The sequence below is a fragment of the Etheostoma cragini genome, chromosome 1 (assembly GCF_013103735.1).
Source record: "Etheostoma cragini isolate CJK2018 chromosome 1, CSU_Ecrag_1.0, whole genome shotgun sequence".
Classification (NCBI taxonomy): domain Eukaryota; kingdom Metazoa; phylum Chordata; class Actinopteri; order Perciformes; family Percidae; genus Etheostoma; species Etheostoma cragini.
In genome coordinates this window covers 20,084,429-20,103,586 of record NC_048407.1, presented here as the reverse complement: position 1 = coordinate 20,103,586, position 19,158 = coordinate 20,084,429, and the positions used below count along the sequence as shown (strand labels likewise).

General features: G+C 39.2%; 1 protein-coding gene across 3 annotated transcripts in view; it reads left to right on the top strand.

The window, feature by feature from the left end:
• Positions 1 to 18,823, top strand: part of mindy2 (MINDY lysine 48 deubiquitinase 2) — a 21,011-nt gene extending 2,188 nt beyond the window's left edge. The window contains exons 3-9 of one of the 3 annotated variants that reach the window (XM_034872246.1): positions 2,762 to 2,826; positions 10,726 to 10,884; positions 11,688 to 11,790; positions 13,551 to 13,693; positions 14,557 to 14,730; positions 15,760 to 15,951; positions 16,296 to 18,823. In XM_034872246.1, coding sequence (XP_034728137.1) covers positions 2,762 to 2,826; positions 10,726 to 10,884; positions 11,688 to 11,790; positions 13,551 to 13,693; positions 14,557 to 14,730; positions 15,760 to 15,951; positions 16,296 to 16,484 — 1,025 coding nt within the window. In that variant the 3' untranslated portion in view covers positions 16,485 to 18,823. Of the gene's footprint in view, positions 1 to 2,761; positions 2,827 to 10,725; positions 10,885 to 11,687; positions 11,791 to 13,550; positions 13,694 to 14,556; positions 14,749 to 15,759; positions 15,952 to 16,292 lie in introns of those variants that run through there. The other 2 variants (XM_034872181.1, XM_034872318.1) reach the window with 2 other exon arrangements.
• The last annotated feature ends 335 nt before the right edge of the window (positions 18,824 to 19,158 follow it).

The window sequence follows — 19,158 nt, the reverse complement described above, 5'->3', positions numbered from 1 at the left end:
AATCTCCTGACCTCAACATAATTGAAAATCTATGGATAGACCTTAAAAGAGCAGTGTGTGACAAACAGCCCAGGAATCTCAAAGAACTGGAAGACTTTTGTAAGGAAGAATGGGTGAAGATACCTCAAACAAGAATTGAAAGACTCTTGGCTGGCTACAAGAAGCGTTTCCAAGCTGTGATACTTGCCAAAGGGGGCAGTACAAGGTATTAACTCTGCAGGGTGCCCAAACTTTGCAGATGTTGTTTTCTGTTATTTGGAAAGTGAAAATGACGGAAATAAAATCTAACTTTATTTGTGTATGTATGTATATATACATTATATATATTAAAACACACACATACAAACATACAGGGTGGAAAATTAACTTTTTTACCTGCCCAATTTTACCAGCCACTTTTCCGGAATTCAAATTTATAAAAGTGAACTAGCATATTTTGAATGCTTCAATACATTATTTTGTATTATGATTACATGTTTTATTAATATAAGCAAATAAAAAGCAATGTGAAAAAAAAATAAAGCCTTTATTGCCATGCTCTGCTCCTGGAAATGCACTTGATATGAAACTTGGCTGACTCATGGTCTTTTATTGCCTGTAATTTGAGGTTAGTTGTTCCTCTAACAAACAAATTGTTAGCATTTCCTATAGACAAGTAGGTTCAACAGTAAGTACAGTGCATGGACTGGTCGTCTGTAAAGTAGGCTATATATACATATACAGTATGTATATATGTGTATGTATATATATATATATTTATGTGTGTCTTTGTATATATAGATACATATATCTATATAAATATATACATATATGTGTGTAAATATATATATATTCTGTATAATACATATAGCCACACACACATATATATATATACACAGTACATATACACGTATTAATGTATGTATAGATTCAAGAGTTAACTTACGAAGAGACCAGAACAGGGGAATCCTCCATGATTAAATCTTCTGCTGTTACAAAGGAAACAAGAGCTATCTCTTTTATTTTCTGGCTGTCTCATGCCCCTCATAACTAAAATGACTCTTTAATATTAAAGTAGTAAGATAAAGTAGTATCTGATTACAGCAGGGGTTTCTTTAGATGTAGAGCCAGTCCTTGCTAGTGTCTCCTCAGCTCTGTCAGGGCCTTCATCTACCGTGATCAGTAGACAAAATAATCCAAAGCACTGTGTGTAAACTCTTTTATGGTAAATGTTCCCCTTGATTATTGAACTTATTTGTGTCCTTGGCTCAAAGTGTGCTCTCATCTCTATAAATCACTGTAAAATAATTATGGAGTTTTGCTGTGTTATAACTCTGTGTGTTCTTTGTCTCCAAAAGTGTCCAATTTTGTTGTATTTGTATCTGGGAGGATGAGTTCACTTTGTGCTTGCATCTAATAACAGCACACACATAGTTAATCTTGTATCATGTTCAGGGGCTGCTGGATAACTTCTAAACTCAGCACTCAATTTGTCATGACACAAACACCATGGGTGATGATGGGTGACGTAGTTCAGATGTGGTGTTTAAAGTAGGAGTTGGTCATCGCTCAGTAGTACATAATGTAACATTGCCGGTGTTCCAGATGCACAGACAGATACAGATAGTATGGGAGGACCAGAGATAGGTGAGTTTACAGTTCACTGGAGTACAGAGCAGTGAAGGGTTTTCCCTGTCATGCTGTAGTAAAACCACTCAGCAGGTGGAAACAAATCTTGATTTGCACTTGAATCATCTAGGATGACAGCATGAGTTGGAAGAGTTTTTTTTTTTAATTGCAACTGGCAGTTAGTCTTTTGTTGTGTCTAATCACCTTGTAGGAGTCTATGAGCCTGACTGGTGCATCAGTTTGATCATAGATAGGCTAGTTGAGGATTGGACAGTTATTACTTACAGCATGTACATGTAGAAATCATCATGCATTTCTAGGTCAGTAATTACAAAGCACAAATTTCCAAAAATCACCCACACCCAAACAGATACACTCCATTCATTCCTTTGCTTGAGCAAAACACACATTGAAGTGTTTTATTCTCCATGTGTAACTGTTTTTACTTACTGTAGCTGTTGTTGACAAGAGTTGATGGCATTTATTTTCCAAAGTATGTGTTGACAGTGCAGAATAATGATCTCGCCAATTCCTAATAAATCAGTGGTTTTCTGTGAGGTGTTTAACACTTATATTATATAGGCATTAAATCTATTTGAAATAGTGAACATTTTTTCTTAAAACATAAGGAACTAAAAAAAAGTGTACAAGCAATAGTATTCAAGAGAAAGGCATACTTCAACAAAAACAATGTGGTTTTAGGTGTTGTGGTTAGCTATGTATATTGCGTGCTGTGAAAAATAACCACCTACACCTGATGTAGTGTTAAGTCTGGATTTGGTTTTCTGTGGTTATGATAAAGCCGCACGTTTGTAGCGCTGATCAGGCTGCACAGCTTTGGAGCCGGACAGCATCCAGTCTGCGCTCTCTGCTACAGAGCTAAGTCAACAGAGCTCTCAAGTGACACCGCAGTGGACGAGGACTCAACTGATGCTACTTGTTTGGCACAGCCTTTCCTTGGGAAAGAGTTGGCCAGTGCTAAACCCTCCCAATGGCTCTTTAAAACCTTTAAAAACACATTGTCACCTCTATACCAACCCTTAAACTATGAAGCCATTGTGATACTCAGTAAAAGTAGTGATCGTTTTGCTCTGTTGATAAAATACAAGTCAAGAGATTTGCCAACAACTCTCTTTTCCCCGTCCCTCTGCAGGAGACTACATTCTGGAAACCAAACCTAAAGAGATATCGGAGGCTCAGCGGCTAAACTATGAGCAGGTAAGGCCTGCCAGAACACTGCGGAATATTATTATTAAACTGGCATGTGTTTTTGCTTATCTTTGTGCGTTAGTAAGCTGCCGACTGTTCTTGGTACTTAAAGAGCGCAAGGATTTTGGGATGAACTCACTCCCTCTTCCTCTCTGTGTTGAAACCATAACTGTGCGAGTTGAACATGAGCTCTTACTTTGTCTCATTGACCCACTTAAAATATCTCAAGTGTTGTCACTGCTGTTATAGATACAGTTCCATCACAGTATACAAAGTAAGGGGCACAGTGCTATGATGTGCTTGTGTGTTCAGTAGCTGCATGCTTACACTAGGCTCACATTGCCAGACCTAATTCTACAGCACTGTGGAGTAAGGACACCACAGATTCCTTTTAGGATAGGTGAAAAAATGCTCCGGGTGGTTTAAATTTCCTTAAACAAATCACAATCATCTTGGGCGGCGCTAAGCTCCGGACGCAGTGATGGTGGCTCTGCAAAATAGTGTTGGAAAGGAACTGGTTTTGGCGAACATAAGAAAACGCCACAAACAATATTAAATGAAGTTAACTGTTCACACAATACAGTAACTGGAGCTATTTAAATTAGCTGGATACATAGTTAAAAATAATTAGCTCTTACCAGTGTATCGCTGCCCATCAGTCCTAAAACTTCCAAGTTGGATAGTAAATGCTGTAAACATATTCTTTGTAAATCTTTATATCATTAACTGAAAGAACCAAGCAGGTCTGCCTTATTGAACAATTCAAATTATCTTCAAAACTTGCATATTCAGAGTGTAGCATGCTTGTTTAGAAGTTTGTTGTTTCCTGTAGCATAGGGATTTTAAGAATGGCAACACAGAGAGTGGAAAGTGAAGGGAAAAGCCGGACATTGCGCTGGATGTCAGCCTTTATCCTGGAAATGAATGATCCTGACTATGCTTACACTAAAACAGGTTTGCATTTTTGCATTGAGGTGGTAGAGAAGGTCAGTAGATGTCCTATAATATAGAAATTGAATATATAAGTTGATTACAAACCGCATAAAACTGCAGCTTAGGTTTTTTCCCACTGTTCTATAGATTACATAAGATTTGTCTTGCAATGCCCAGGGAACAACAGGGGTCAAGAGTGTCAGATTATGTTGTTTCACATGGCTGTGAATGCTTAGCAATGCATGGCTGGGTTCAGCTTCTGGCTATTACTGAGGCTGTGTGTGTGTGTGTGTGTGTGTGTGTGTGTGGCTTACCATAAGAGGGCCCATGGAGATAGACCTCCAGCTCCCCTGCTTCCTTCCATCTCCATCGCCTGCCTACGATGTGGGAGAGGCCCTGCCTCTCCTCCTCTTGCGTGGCAGAGTACCAGCACATCTGTGAATGATTTGAAGCCACACTCGTCCCTCGTTCAAAGAGGAGGAAAAATAATGTGCAGTCTCCTCATAGAAGCTCACTGCAACAGTCTTTCTAAATTTAAGTTGAGTTGAAATACAACCTTTTAAATAAATCAGTGGTGTCCTCAGCATGCACAGTTAAAGTAAGGGAGTGGTAAGAGGTTGTGTTGCATAGTTATTATGGCAGTCTAATCCTAGACGCTGGCCTGAGAGCTCTTTTGCACTGGGGTGTCCTCATGTCCGTGTGCTATGGTTGATACAGCATGTCAAGACTACAGTGGGCAGGGCTTTGGTATCTAAGGAAGAGCAAGTCTGAAATGTGTTTGTCAAACAGAAGGTGTCCTCTTCATTATATCTTGCAGAGATGTGTTCTAATTGCTTATTGGATTGTTATACAATACAACTGAAGCCACCCTGACTTTGAAAAGTGCTGGAGGAGTTCAGAGCAGAAGTAGTTCTATTTATAAATTCAGCTTAAAAAACATCATCTGCCACAGGAGTGTATGAGGATTAAAATAGCAGTTGCACGGCGGCTCTTTAGCTATTGTTAAATATTTACTCGGAGGAGCTGTGTAAGTGAGAGTGTAGTTTTGCTCTGCTTTTGTCTCAGTGGACCCAGCTCAACAGCACTCTTACAATGCAATTCATCCATGATCACTGTTACGCCATTGGAGGAAATGGGTTATCATGTTTAAGACGCCTTTTTTGTTTTAATTTGGTGTGACAACAATGGGCCTTGTTCCCAAATGTTCTTTAAACCTTTCTTTGGTCCTTAGTTATTTTAGCAGATCAAATCCCCACGCAGGATTCTATAAACATGACTCTCCAACCATGCATATGTCCTTAACTGTACTTTTTAATTATGCTATACTATTGCTTTTTTCTATTCTATTGCTATTTTCTATTCTATTGCTATTTTCTCATACCCATCTGTTAAGTAGACTCCCTGGTCATCAAAATAAAGGCCATCTGATCAGGAATCTATCTCTGATTGAGTAAGCAGAGACGTTAAGGGAGACATGAGATGATTACTGATGGTGAAGAAGAAATGGTTTGGAATCATAAAAGCTCATAACTGGAAGGGAGAAACTGTGCTAGCGGTTGTACAGGTTGGGGTGTTGGACAGAGATCTATTTCTAGCAGGATCCATCTAATTATAAAATAAGAGATTAAGCTACACAGGGTTATCAGTTTGTTAAGTACATTTGTGGATCCATTACAATGCACAAGGTTAGAATCACTTTATGTTGAGAGGTGCTCTGTCCTCCTTATGTATGGAAATGGGGCCTGACAAATGTTTGAAATTTTAGATTAGCTCAATGATACATCCAACAGAAATCTAGAGCAGTGACAGCTGCTGGTATGTGCCAGGATTCATAAAAGTATGACCCACATTGTGGGACATTACGGTCTTGTAAACTGTTCATTATTTACAGCTCCCACTGATGGGCCATGTTGTTATGTAATGGTTTACTCTTGTCCTCCAGTGATTGATGTAATTTTTTTTCGTTTCATAGATCTGATCTGTGTACATTTTTAGAGATTTACATCATTGCAGACAGACTGTTTGCTTTAACATGAACACACATGACAAATATCTGATAGTTGCATTTAAAAAAAGAACAAGATCTGGTTTAGCAACGGCAGAACATTTGATTACTGTATCACCTTAGTATGTTTTACTAAACCCAAAGCTATTGCTAAATTGGGCTGCATGGCATTTTTAAACTCAAAATGCAGAATGAGGAAAACCACTCATTGTCCAATATAGTTTATATAGTTTTTTCGCTGTTTTTTCAAATAAATTTGTATAGAGTGAGACTTGATTATAGTTTGTTTACTGTACCGCTGTTATCAATTTAAACTCATGTTAAGAAATTAAAGCTTAATAGGAACCAAATCCCTTATCATGGCACTTTAATGCCATATTCTGTCAACTACCAGTTAATTAGGGTTAGTCTACTCAAGATTTTGTTTTTAGGTACATTTTCAGTGAAAGTCAACAGAGTGAGTTAACCTGAGACGCCTTCCCTTAAAAGTGCCCTGCCACACAAAACAGTTTTTACTTGCATTTAAAAAAAAAAAAAAAAAAAACATTAGCTCTGAATGTGTTTGTGTTATGTTGTGTATGTGAAAATGAACTGCTACCTCCTCTGTCAGCTCCAGCCACTGAAAAGAAATAAGCGGAGAAATCAAGTTAATTACAAACGTTGGTCAGTCTGACGTCATGTTGCCTGAGATAGATACATAGATGGATAGATAGATATTGATCCCAACAAAATGGGAAATTATAGTTACATTACTATTAATGAGCTCGCCCAGTTGCGTTGGGTAAAGGATGCTGATAGCCAGGCTCTCATTGGCTAGCTGTTAGCCAATCAGAGTCAAGCAGCTTAGCTCATTGAATACTAATAAGAACTGGCACGAATCAAGTTGAGTCTTTCTGCAGGCTTTCTATACCACAATAGAATTGAAACGAAGTAACCAAAGACATTTTTTCCACAAAGTAACTAGTAGTGTATAAAGTAGTGAAATACATGTGGCGGGCACCTTTAAACACCTGGACTAAGGAGTGAAAGTAAAAATGCAGAAAGGCCTCTGCAGAGGACTGTGCTGATGTTATACTGTGAAAGTGCATGCAACACAAGCCTAGATGAATGTGAGTGATTCTTTGCTTATCATCTGATCTCTAAGCGCTCATCTGCTGTTAGTGAAAGTGAAGAGATGTGGTCCATTACACATCTCTGCTAATCCTGCCATCCTTTCTGCTCATAAGCGTCCTAATCCACACAGTCAGATGAGCCAGCTGAAGGCTTTTCACCTTACCTCTCCGCGCCAACCATCATAGCTGAAGTAGCTTAGCATTCATGGGAAGTACAGCATCTTTACGGTTAGTCTTTATCTTTGACGTTCCACTTCCGTAATTGTTTCGGCGCCACAGGAAATTCCGCCAGATGCGTGTATTTTTGGTGATGTCACTCTCTTTGTGTTGAAATTTTAAACTCCATTGGATTTATGAGCACTATGATTAACTGTTACTCAGATCTCTGCAGGGCCAATTAAAAAAGCTACCTACCATGACGATCGTGATTGGTTTAAAGAAATGCCAAAAAATAGTCTGCACACTATACTGGGAACTTTGGCAAATTTATTTTAAAATGTGAGAACCGTTTTACTCCTCACTGAACATGAAAGACGGTTAAAATAAATTTAATTTAGAAGCTTTTGAAACAGTTCACTTGAACATTTTAAATCAACGTGACATGTCATAATACTACACACACAAAAAGTTTGCAATACATCATGGAAAATAAAGATTCAAATTCTTTTTGGATTAACAGTTTTAGTTTTTATTTATAGGAGCAAACACAAAATGAAGAACACACAATTCACACCATGTACACAATCCCTCCTTCTTGAACCCCCCCACACACACACAAACTCGTCATCACCACTTTGTTATACAAAAATTAAGAGAAAATAATAACCATAATATACAATGTCATCTATTTATTAAATATACAATAAAATAATTTAACAATAACAAAATAGACAACTGTAATCCAAATACACATTATATATATATACATGATGTATGACAAAACTATAAGTACATAGTGTATGCCTCTCCACAGTACATTCGGAGACCTCCAGAAAGTTATTTTGGACAACCAAATTAAAATGACAATACTACATGATGACATCATTTTATGTCTATGATTACAGTACCAAACCGCAAAAAGTCAGCATGGACAGTGGTATTGAATTATCATCCAGCACTGTTTCAAAGCTGGTTACCTGCAAATATCTGCAGTTTGTAGACTTGTTCTGGTATCTGTAAAGTAATTGGCTTTGCGTTCAGGGCATTTTTCCTGTATTTCTACCATCTCTAGTAGTTTAATGTAAATTAATTAAATCAAATGAAAATCACTCACTACATTGCTCACTCAAAACAGAGTTGTAGGGCTCAGCTGCCAGGCTTATCTTGATCCCAGGCTTATGGCAGCAGAGGTTTACAGCCAGCTGGGAAACATTGCTCTGAGGCTTAATGCAATAATTAGTCTGTTTCGTTGGGTTCTCAGGTGTGTGGATGCATACATATGAGTCACATATATAGCATACAAATGATGTGATGTGTGTATAAAGTCAGTAGTGTTCCCACCATGCAGTAAAACGGTTTGTCTGCTAATTACATCCTTACTCAAAATGTAAGGATGAATGGACGTCATAATGGAAACAGTTCCTTCCACTCAATCGTTCAGTCACTGAAATAAAGGATGTTCTTTCTACTTGTGTGTATTTTTGGCAGACTTTAAAACCATCTGCCCTACTTCTAGAGAAAAAAACATAATTTTAAAGTCAAACCATAGTTTTTATTTTTTAACAGTGTAAAAGGTGAAAAGCAGCATGTAGAGTTAATTTTCTCAGTTCTGTTTGGGCCACATGAATACCGGAGAAGACAAATTAAACCTGAAGTAGGATATTTCTGTATATTCCTCTTTTTTTTTCTTGATTATTTTTGTTTATATGAAAAGAAGCACTGTAATAACAATTTTTTAAGTTGATTTTTGAAACAAAGCTTTATAATAATATATTTCAACAATAGAATATTTCTGTAAATTGAATAATGTTTTGGGGAAATCACAGTTTCAACAATCAGCATAATCAGCATTCACCTGGGTAACACATATAGAAAACAATGGTAAGGCGGTAAAAAGCTGTTAAAGAAATGGCTTCACAGATTTGGAAAGAATTCAGGCCGAAGATCTTATAGACCGCTGAAGGCCAAAGAGAAGTGAAGCAACACTTTCACAGGTCTGCTTAACATTAACAAAGCAAGCACACTGTTACATTTGAAACTGTCAACAAGCAGACTGCTGCTTTATAATAGGTCCAGGAGTCTGTTTCCAGGGGTCTTGAGTTTCCAGTCTGTTCATATTGAGGTTGATTGGTATTAGGGATCGACGGATATGGATTTTTAAGTATCTATACCGATTTTTAGCCAACGAGTCTTAGCTGATGCCCGACACAGGCTGTTGATTTTCTTGAGCCGATATTTGTAGCCGGTACTGCTTTTGCTCCCTCAATTTACATAATAAAAATGTAAACCCTGCCGAACTGGAATTCTGCTCTGCTATTTCTTTAAAATGATAAACAAAAAGACAGATCAGTGTCACTTCTGCAATCATCTTACATTCATATCACCCAAATTGTATGGGCAATGTGCATGGATGGATGCACTGCATATGGTTAACTGTGCAAGGGTAAAAGGTTTTTATTGACAATGTTTATCTACAACAGAGCCTTGATGATGCGACAGATATAATCAGGTCATCACCAAATGTCCTTTGTCAACACATTTAATTAATTTAAGAAAACAATATACCTGAAAAGTAGCCATTGAAATAAAGTGCTTAATTTGGAATTTAGGACTGCCGTGGTGCTAGCGGTGGGGGGGCAGTGCGTGGTCTGCACGTGAACTGCAGCGTCCTCAGAAACACAGAGCTGCCTGTGGACGCCAGTCTGTAAAAAATGGTGGGAAAATCTATCGGCGACGCAGCAGCCGCGTGTTGGCCAATGCTGATACTGGTAAAAACGCAAATATCGGCCCGATGTATCGGCCGGCTGATAAAATCAGTCTATCGCTAGTATCGTGTGAAAAGTGATTTCAATGCATACCTGCTACAGTGAGTTGTCTCGCATCCTCTGGACAAAAAGGCAATGTATTGAAAGCGCTTTTGGTAAGTCATAACTTACCAAAGAAGTGAATAACCCGTCCATTTTACCTGTATTTATGATTTTTTGGTTGAGAAGATCTAATGACTATCAACACAATGGTAGGTCATCCTGTCATGTTTCTACTGGCCGCTATCAGAAATAAAGTTTAAAATGCCCTGAAAATGTGTTCATTGCAGAGCTAATGGAGTGCATTACATCGTCAAGTGTTTTTGATATTTTGTCCACCCCTTGACAACATTATCAAAGGGAAACAGCATGTCTCACAATTATGAGCTTGAGAGCTTCCTCAGAAATGTAATATCAATTGGTTTCCCGGGAGCGTCTTCCATTTCCTCCTGCAGTTGTAAGTTGATCGACAGTCACAGCAAAACAGTAAATAAGCAAGTACAGTAAACATTAAAAAAAAAAATACTGTACATGGTGACAGTGAAGTAGCTATGAAGGCAGAATATTTAAAAAAAAACAAATTAAGGCATGTATGTGTGGAAGCTGTTTTGTACATAAATAAATGGCAGCTAATGGGCTTCTTGTAAATGTAGAAAAATCAATCCCTGATAGCTCCAGCTATGCTGACTGTGTGCAGAACACAATAAATAATGTAACAGATTAAGACAGTTTACAGCCCATAAAAACAGCTGGATTGGACACAGCATTGGGTTATGTATAATGTGTACACATAAAGATGCAATTATGTCTTTAAAGAGATTTGTTTGTTGTTCACATTGTTGAATCCCAGCATTGTTGTCACACAGTTCTTAACAAAAATCTCCTTGTTTCCTAGAACATGAGTGATGCCATGGCGGTGTTGCACAAGCTGCAGACAGGTCTGGATGTGAACGTGAAGTTCACAGGGGTGCGAGTTTTTGAGTACACACCAGAATGCATCGTGTTTGATCTGCTTGACATCCCTCTCTACCACGGCTGGCTGGTTGACCCCCAGGTGAGATTGACTTAACTCATCACTGCTGTTTCTCTTTACCTCTCAGACACAAACTTGTCTTATTGTCCTCCTCTCTATTCTTGAGACATCTCTTTCAAATTCACTATGAGTAATGCAGTATTCTACTCTACCTGCCAATTCTTGCAGTTTGTTTGAGGTCGCCTTTACACTTATAGTTCAGTTCAGATTCTTCTGTTTTGTATCAACTCTAACTTCTAATGAACCAAGAGGTGTGTTCGTGACACCTCGCACCATAGATACCTTTAAAAAAGCGCTTTATAAAATATTTTCATTATTATTATTATTATATGGAGTGGAGACAGAAGTTGCTGTAAAAATGTGGTCTCTACATTTTGCTCACTTGACTGCCAAGCATACATGTTCTAATAGTTACCAACAGGAAATCACTTCCTTGACAGTCCCCACAATCAGCATATGAGTTGCATACATTATAGTAGTTTAGCTTATGAATTAATATTAATGTCATATCTACTACTACAAGGTCCTGTGGTAGGCTCTGTTTCCATTCCCGCTACAAATTAAAACCTCTAGAGTTCTCTTTGCAGCAGATCACCTTCTTTTTAAAGTGGTCTATTTCATCGATTTCAATTGACAGTGTTCACACCGCCCTAAATAAAGATAATTACCAGGTTAATGCACCAGAGTTCAGTGTTGGTAGTTTCCGTGTGAACCCCTTGTCACCAGAATGTTTCTCTCAGTTATACATTTTGTATAAATCTACCGTTTAGTAAAACAGCATCAAAGCTGTCCTTTCCCACCGTTTTTGTGGTTTTTGTTTGCAGATGCAAGACATCGTTAAGGCAGTGGGCAACTGCAGCTACAACCAGCTGGTAGAGAAGATAATATCCTGCAAACAGTCAGACAACAGTGAGCTGGCAGGAGAAGGTGAGTGCTTTCTCTTTACTCTCTCTATGTTTTACCTTGCCTGACTCCCCTCCTGTCTCCTCTCACCGCTTCTCCCCTGTGTTCCTGGAGGTGGAGAAGAAGACACAAAGTCATCTGTTTTGGGGGAGAAATGTAAAGTTACAAAACAAGTTGCTCTTCTGGGCGCCTGAGTAGCTCACCTGGTAGAGCAGGCACTTATATGCAGAGGCTCAGTCCTCAACACAGCAGCTCAGGGTTCAAGTCCAGCCTGCGGCCATTTGCTGCATGTCTTCCTCCTCTTTCTCCCTATTAAAGGCTAAAATGTCCAAACATTATCTTGTAAAAAAAGTTGATCTTCTGGGCAAAAAGAGATTCAACATTTTCATTTTGAAAAAACAACAACCTCTTTCTATTAATTTTGAATATCTTTGTTTTATAAAGTTTCCCAAGTACAATTTTGTACAGGAATAACTAGAGCTGTGGAAAAAACAGAGTGACTGAAAGAGGATGGTATAATGGACAACTACTTAGGGCTTTAAGCATGAGTGCAGAGAAAAAAAAAAAGAGATGCATCAATAATCAGTTTAGAATCTAATCGTTGGCCTCTGAATCAGATTTGAATTGAATCGTGAGGTGCCCAGAGATTCCCACCCCTAGGAACAACGGTGTGAGGCGTAACATAATTTAGTGGCACATTGATTACATGAGATACGTTTACTGGACTGTCCATTTCAAACACATTCGACACTAAACCCCAGACCAAGTTTAAATGAAACCAGGACATTCTCATGAAGTGACCTACTTCCACAGTGTACACTTTTCTTACAAGCTGTCAGAAACTTCTTCTCAACTAAAAGTATTTGCTTATTCAACACTGAGCTTCCTGATTAGTTGTCTGGTCAGCATATGAAAGTCAATGACGATTTGAAATGGGAGATTCACTCCTTTATATTGTATTTCTGCATTTGTAGCTGGTAAATTCCCATGAGGGCTTGATTTAAAGGGTTTGATGCTGATGCTACTCATCACCGCTCGAAAGATGAACTTTCAACCACTTTAAATGCACTGATATCACTCGCAGAAAACTAAATATCTCTGAGTTTTGTTGCCATGCTTTGATAATTAAATATTTCATAGGAAGTATTAAATAGTTCTTTGCCGCAAGTTTCTAACGGTTGTGGCTCATTCTTGGGTACTGTGTTCTGTCAGTTTGTTTGTGGTTCACACTGAGTTTGTCTCTGTTTGATCCACATTGAATGCCGCTCTGTCTTACAGATGTCAATCACCATCTGCCACTCAGCCTATATCCAGTTCACTACAGTTACTGTGACCACTTCCAGTAGCACAGCACAGTCAGAATGTGCAAATAGCTACTACAGACATTACAGCAGGTTTTCCAACATGTTTTCCAAATAGTGTTCTATGAATGAGTAAGGATTGCGTGATTGTGCGGATGACTCACCCAGTGGTCTGCGGTCTATTCATGAAAATATTTGTAGGAGTTCATTTACAGGTAACATCTGGAAGTTGTGCTCCTTCCCAAGCTAAATTATTTAGTATATTCAAAACTACTTTAGTCACTCACAGGTCAACAGGTGGAGCCTAACAAAATAAAAGCATCATAATTGACACAATATCACTCAGTTTCAAGTAAATTCTGTCTGTATATTATGCAAAACCCACAGACTAAAAGCATAAACAAAGACATGATAATGTATTCAAGTTGGACTCATGGGTCCTTGTTTCACAAGTTCAACCTCTCATTTGCTCTCCCACCCTAGGCATCGTTGCAGAGCAGTTTCTGAGCAGCACAGCCACTCAGCTTACGTACCACGGCTTATGTGAGCTCACATCCACCGTACAGGAGGGAGAGCTCTGTGTCTTCTTTAGGAATAACCACTTCAGCACCATGATCAGATTCAAGGTAAATACTAAGAAGTAATGACAACACCTTTACCGTAGCATTGGCATTATTTACACCAGTTAGATTAAGAATCAAATGTGGAGCTTACTTTAAGAAATTGCAGCAGTTTAAAAATGTAAGGATGTGTTATGAACTGTTCCTTCCAGTCACTGACAAGTGCCTTGAAGCCCTTTACTATTACAGGACAATTACTGTGTTTTCTATGTAATATTTTAATGAGTATTTTGACAGAAGTTTCCACCTCTTAAAGGTAGAGTTTTTTTTCTGTTTCATTGCTAATTTTCATACAGATATCAGTTGTTGCTATTTACCTGTTGGTAAATTCTGAAGCACCCTGTTACCGTTCCACTAAACCTCCTCAGTATTTTACTGTAGTGTTCACCGCACAGGCTTGCTATGACATGTTCTTCAAACTGATGACAGCTACGTATTAATGTGTAAAAGATATACAATATGAGACCAATAATGATGAGCCTTTTAAGAGGTCTGCATACCATTTGCAGGAGGGGAAGTAGAGTCTGATTACCTTTATTTTGAATAGTACTCTATCGTTGCCAATGTAAGCAAAGCTGTGTGTATCACCGATAATCGCCAGACAAAGCATCATGGCAGTAAGCCCTCTTGCAATCACTTAGCTGCACTTTTACACAGACATCTACTCATACATAATAAACAACCATAACCAGATTGGGCAGTCCTGGTAAGATGTCTGTATGTAATGTGTGTGTATGTAATGTGTGTGTGTGTGTGTGTGTGTGTATGTGTGTGTGTGTGTGTGTGTGTGTGTGTGTGTGTGTGTGTGTGTGTGTGTGTGTGTGTGTGTGTGTGTGTGTGTGTGTGTGTGTGGGGGGGTTGTTTCCTAGGGCCAGCTGTACCTCTTGGTTACAGACCAAGGTTTCCTGACAGAGGAGAAGGTTGTTTGGGAGAGTCTGCACAACGTCGATGGAGACGGCAACTTTTGTGATTCCGAATTCCGGTTGCGGCCTCCCTCCGATCCGGAGACTGTGTACCGCGGCCAGCAGGATCAGATAGACCAGGTCTGAGCACTGATGCAGGCAAGACTAGCAGAACTAGCAATTATCCACTTCAAAAACCATGATTGTGTTAATCATGATGTGCCAAGACAGAAATAAAAGAACAGTAAGGTCATACTGGTCTTGACTGTACTACTTAACAGAAACAAGAGAAACACTGGGGGAAATGAGAGACAAACAAAACAAATTGGTGACATCAAATCTCAGGAAACTGAACTTTGTACCATCCCAGGCAAAAAAAAAAAATGGAAAGTTCCTTAATAAGAGATGTGTTATAACTTCCCATACCTGCTTAACCACACAGGAAATTCTAAGAAGCAAATGTCAGGGTTGCATGGTGTCAACCTCCGTTCTTAACCCTTGAATGGTATTCAGGTCAAATATAAATGTTCAGGTCAAAATAAGTCACGGATCAATTTGACCCGAGGGATACAAGTGGGTCCCAAAAGTGAAGACAATACAAGGGTGAACCATGCTTCTCTGTTCCACACGGACCCCTAATGCAACGAGTTTATGTCTCCTAGGCACTCTTACTGGTTTCACAGCTGTCTGCTCATTGGTTGTCCAGAGCTGTCCAAACTCAGAGCTCACTGACAAATTGTATGCTTTTTATCCCACACACACAGACTAGACCAAAGCATGGAGACTATAATTTTTTATTGTCCTTGCTTACTCAGGCCCAGCCCCTCGTTATCTCCAAGATGAGGTTGGCGAGAAAAATCCATTCAGGCAATCTGGTGCACTCATAATGAATCCCGTTAGATTGGAGAAAACTTACAATGATCCTAGTGTGATAATTGGGTCTTTGGCTGTGACAAAGTACACAACAGAACAGAAGATACTGAATAATAAATGGATAACACCAGTATAAAGTATGTTTTGTAACATGCACCAACTAATTACTACAACAGTTATAATGAAGGTAGTACAGCAAATGAATGAAGACAGACACAAATGGCTCAGTCACACTAACAGTTTTGCTCCTAAATCATTGAGTCTTTCCCTCTCTTTGGGCATGTTCATGTGTGTCAGGACTATCTGATGGCGCTGTCACTGCAGCAGGAGCAGCAAAGCCAGGATCTACAGTGGGAGCAGCTCCCTGAGGGCATCAGTGACCTAGAGCTGGCAAAAAAGCTTCAGGAGGAGGAGGACCGACGAGCCTCCCAGTACTACCAGGAGCAGGAGCAGGAGCAGGCGGCGGCGGCGGCGGCAGCAGCAGCGCAGGTGGGGAGGGAAGGGCGGAGGGAGACAGAAGCATGTGGGAGAGGGAGGAAAAGTAGGGCTTTGTTATAAGACTATGTTAAATCTCATAAGTAATGCTATTAAGTTCATATTCAAACATGACCCTATACCCAATTCATGAGGAGATTTCCAACATCACAGTGTCTTAAATGAAGATGAAATGGTTTCCAGATTTCTTCATTAACACTCTACTTTAATGCAATATCTTTTAACCCAGACATTGATATATCACTATATTCCGGTTGAGAGCAACAAATAGCTTTGCTTGTAATACACACAAATCTATGAATTAATACTCTTGCCCTTCGGTCCTATTTGTTGAGCAGGGCCAGCAGGAGCCTGCCGAGGGAGACGAGGGGGACAGAGGCGGTGCAGGAGCAGGTGGAGCAGCAGCCGGCACTGGGACGGCAGCAGCAGCCGGCGCCACACCCAGCCCAGAGAAAAAACAGTCCTCTAGTGGGGAGCGCAAAGCCAAGAAAGAACCGAAGGATAAAGACAAATGTGTTATTTTGTAACATACAGCGTGTCTGTGTGAGTGTGAGTGTTATATGCATTTGCGTATCTGTGAGAAGGGGAAAGCATTTGTTTCTCCTCGGGCTGGACACACAATGCCCAGCCCCCAATGGATGACAAACGAGGGAAGGAGACATTTTGAGGAGAGACTAAAAGAGGGTTTGCTGTTCCCAAACCACTGGTGCCTGCCTCTATCCTCAGTAGAACCTGGACATCAGAGGAAAGGACACTACTAACCCCACAACAACAACAACTACCCCTGGTCTTTCATAGAGTCGGCCAAACTTTGTTACAAGTTGCACAGTGCACTATATTTGTGATGTGGAGTCAAGTTTATTTGGGGTGGCATATTTTATAGCAAAAGATATAATCTGAAGAAACAAAATGTCACCATGTTCTTTTCCATTTTTCCTTTCTGCTGCTCATAAAACGTTTTTGTACGTATCAATATTCACTAAACTTATATATACAGACGCACATTTTTTTAAGTTGATGCCAAGATTCACGTTTTATTTATTTATCTGTGTAAGAGGTATCTTTTGGGAAAGGTTTTATTTTTTTCTGCAAACTGAGAGGGATTTGCTTACAATGTTGCCTCCTGAAAATCAGTGTAACACTATTTGTCCCCTCTGAAACCCTATGTACCTAAGGGTTAACAAATTCCAGATAGCTGCCAGACACTGTAGCTATGGAACAATATTCATCACAGCTAGCCCTGTTCAGATTTGCCTTACCAGAGTATGGCATTGTCAATTCTGCTCTGTTTGAATGTGTTTGTTTTCATGCGTTCGCTATGTACAGTACACGTGAGGTACAATGGCGTGTGGCATACTTGTCTCATTTACCGTGCACCGCTGATGAATTTGGAAAAAGCCAAATCTTTTTCGCTGTATTATTTTAGCTACACATTTTTCTCGTCTTTTATGTTCTGATTCTATTTCACAAAAACAATGTTCTGGGCGGTCAAACTAAGAATAACGTTGCAGGTTTTAACAGGAATTTTGTCTGAATCTGAAGGTGTTTCTAGCTTTTGGCAGATTGGATCTGTGTTAGATTGCACCCAGTTTCAAGTGTATAGTAGCTCTGAAAGGCCATTTTCTTTCCCAGTCTTGTCTTACAGCTTCCTAAAGAGTGTGTGCGTGCGTGCGTGCACGTAAAATAAATACGGCAGAATTCAGTAATTTCCATAACATAATATTCTTCTAAACTAGGAAGTTCTAACAATATAAGTGATATTGTACTTCTGACATGTACTATTCTTTTCCATAAACCTGAATCCAAACCCTGAAATCTGTGACACCTGACATTAGTTTCAACTCCAGTTACAATGTTGGGAACCTGACTTGTGTCCTGCTGTAGCTGTGTTGATTAGATATTTTCTTCCTTGTGTTTATTTCAAAGTTGCTTTTTTCTAGTCCCCTTCTGTGTCAAAATTCACAGGGATGTAAATTGATCTGTTTTTTTGTGGAACGTAAGGCCAAATAATCAAACAGCTGCCCTGGGGATAGATTATACATCTAAATTCTGTGGTATCACCTTTTAACTTGTGTGCATTTCACTGCAGCGTGCAAACAGCATGTACATATTTACCTAATGCGTTCTTATAATAGATTTAGTGGTTTGTGCCATTATTGTACCATGGGACTGCCTCCTGAGAAACTTTTCTATCTATACATTCCAAGTGGATGCCTTGACTCGAGCCCTCTGTTACAGACTGAGGGAAACAGTTGTCCTAGTTCTTTGCAGTGCTTTTAAAGTGCGGCCTCCGTTATTTTGTTCAGTGAGAACAAATCCACTGTCAGGACAGGACGATTACATTGAGGCAGAAGGCTTCCTGCTGTGTGGGAACTCTTTCTTATGGGCTTAATGTATTGGCTGGAGTTTGAGCTCTGTTTGTTTGGCCCTAACAAGGCTGTGTTTTGTGTGTGTGTGTGTATATATATACATATATATATATAACGCCTTACGACATTTCAACATATTTTATAGGACATATAGGTTATACATATTGGAAGGAAATGGGCGTATTCGCAGAATGAGACAATCCATGCTTTTTTTCCACATGAACATCAGAAATACTCTCAGGCCTTTTGTGAAGGGACATATCCTCCGGTGTCTTTTACGTTCCTTGGCCTGAAGTCACTTTCTCAGTCGCATCTTTAGGTATCTGCTTTTGTAGACACACAAATTATTTGGACACTTTGGACTTTTAACGCTATATTATTTAAGACCCTCATTGTTGAACTTAATACTAGAAAACTTTGAATTAAGCTGCTCCTCCGTTGTGTAAACTTGGACTACCTGATAGAAAATAAAAACTTTTAGAGAGGGTTGAGAAACATTAATTACATTATGTACACTTTTCATTGAGTCCTTAGGATATCTTTTTCCATGCAGTTAAAAGAAATAACACATATAATCACAATGTAACACACAAGAAGGCAGAGGGAAACCTTTCAGCAACATTGTAATTTTTTTTTTTTTTGGTCTGTCTTCCCAATTTCACCCCATTTCAATCTCGACCCCATCAAGTGAACATACTGATTAAACATTCCAGTGGAAGTTTAAAATAATTTAACTTCACTGAGGGCTGTTTCTATTGATATGTAAAATGTTATGTTGGTTGTTGTTTGTATGAAGAAAAAGAGTGCGTAGTGAGACATGCCACACATTTTT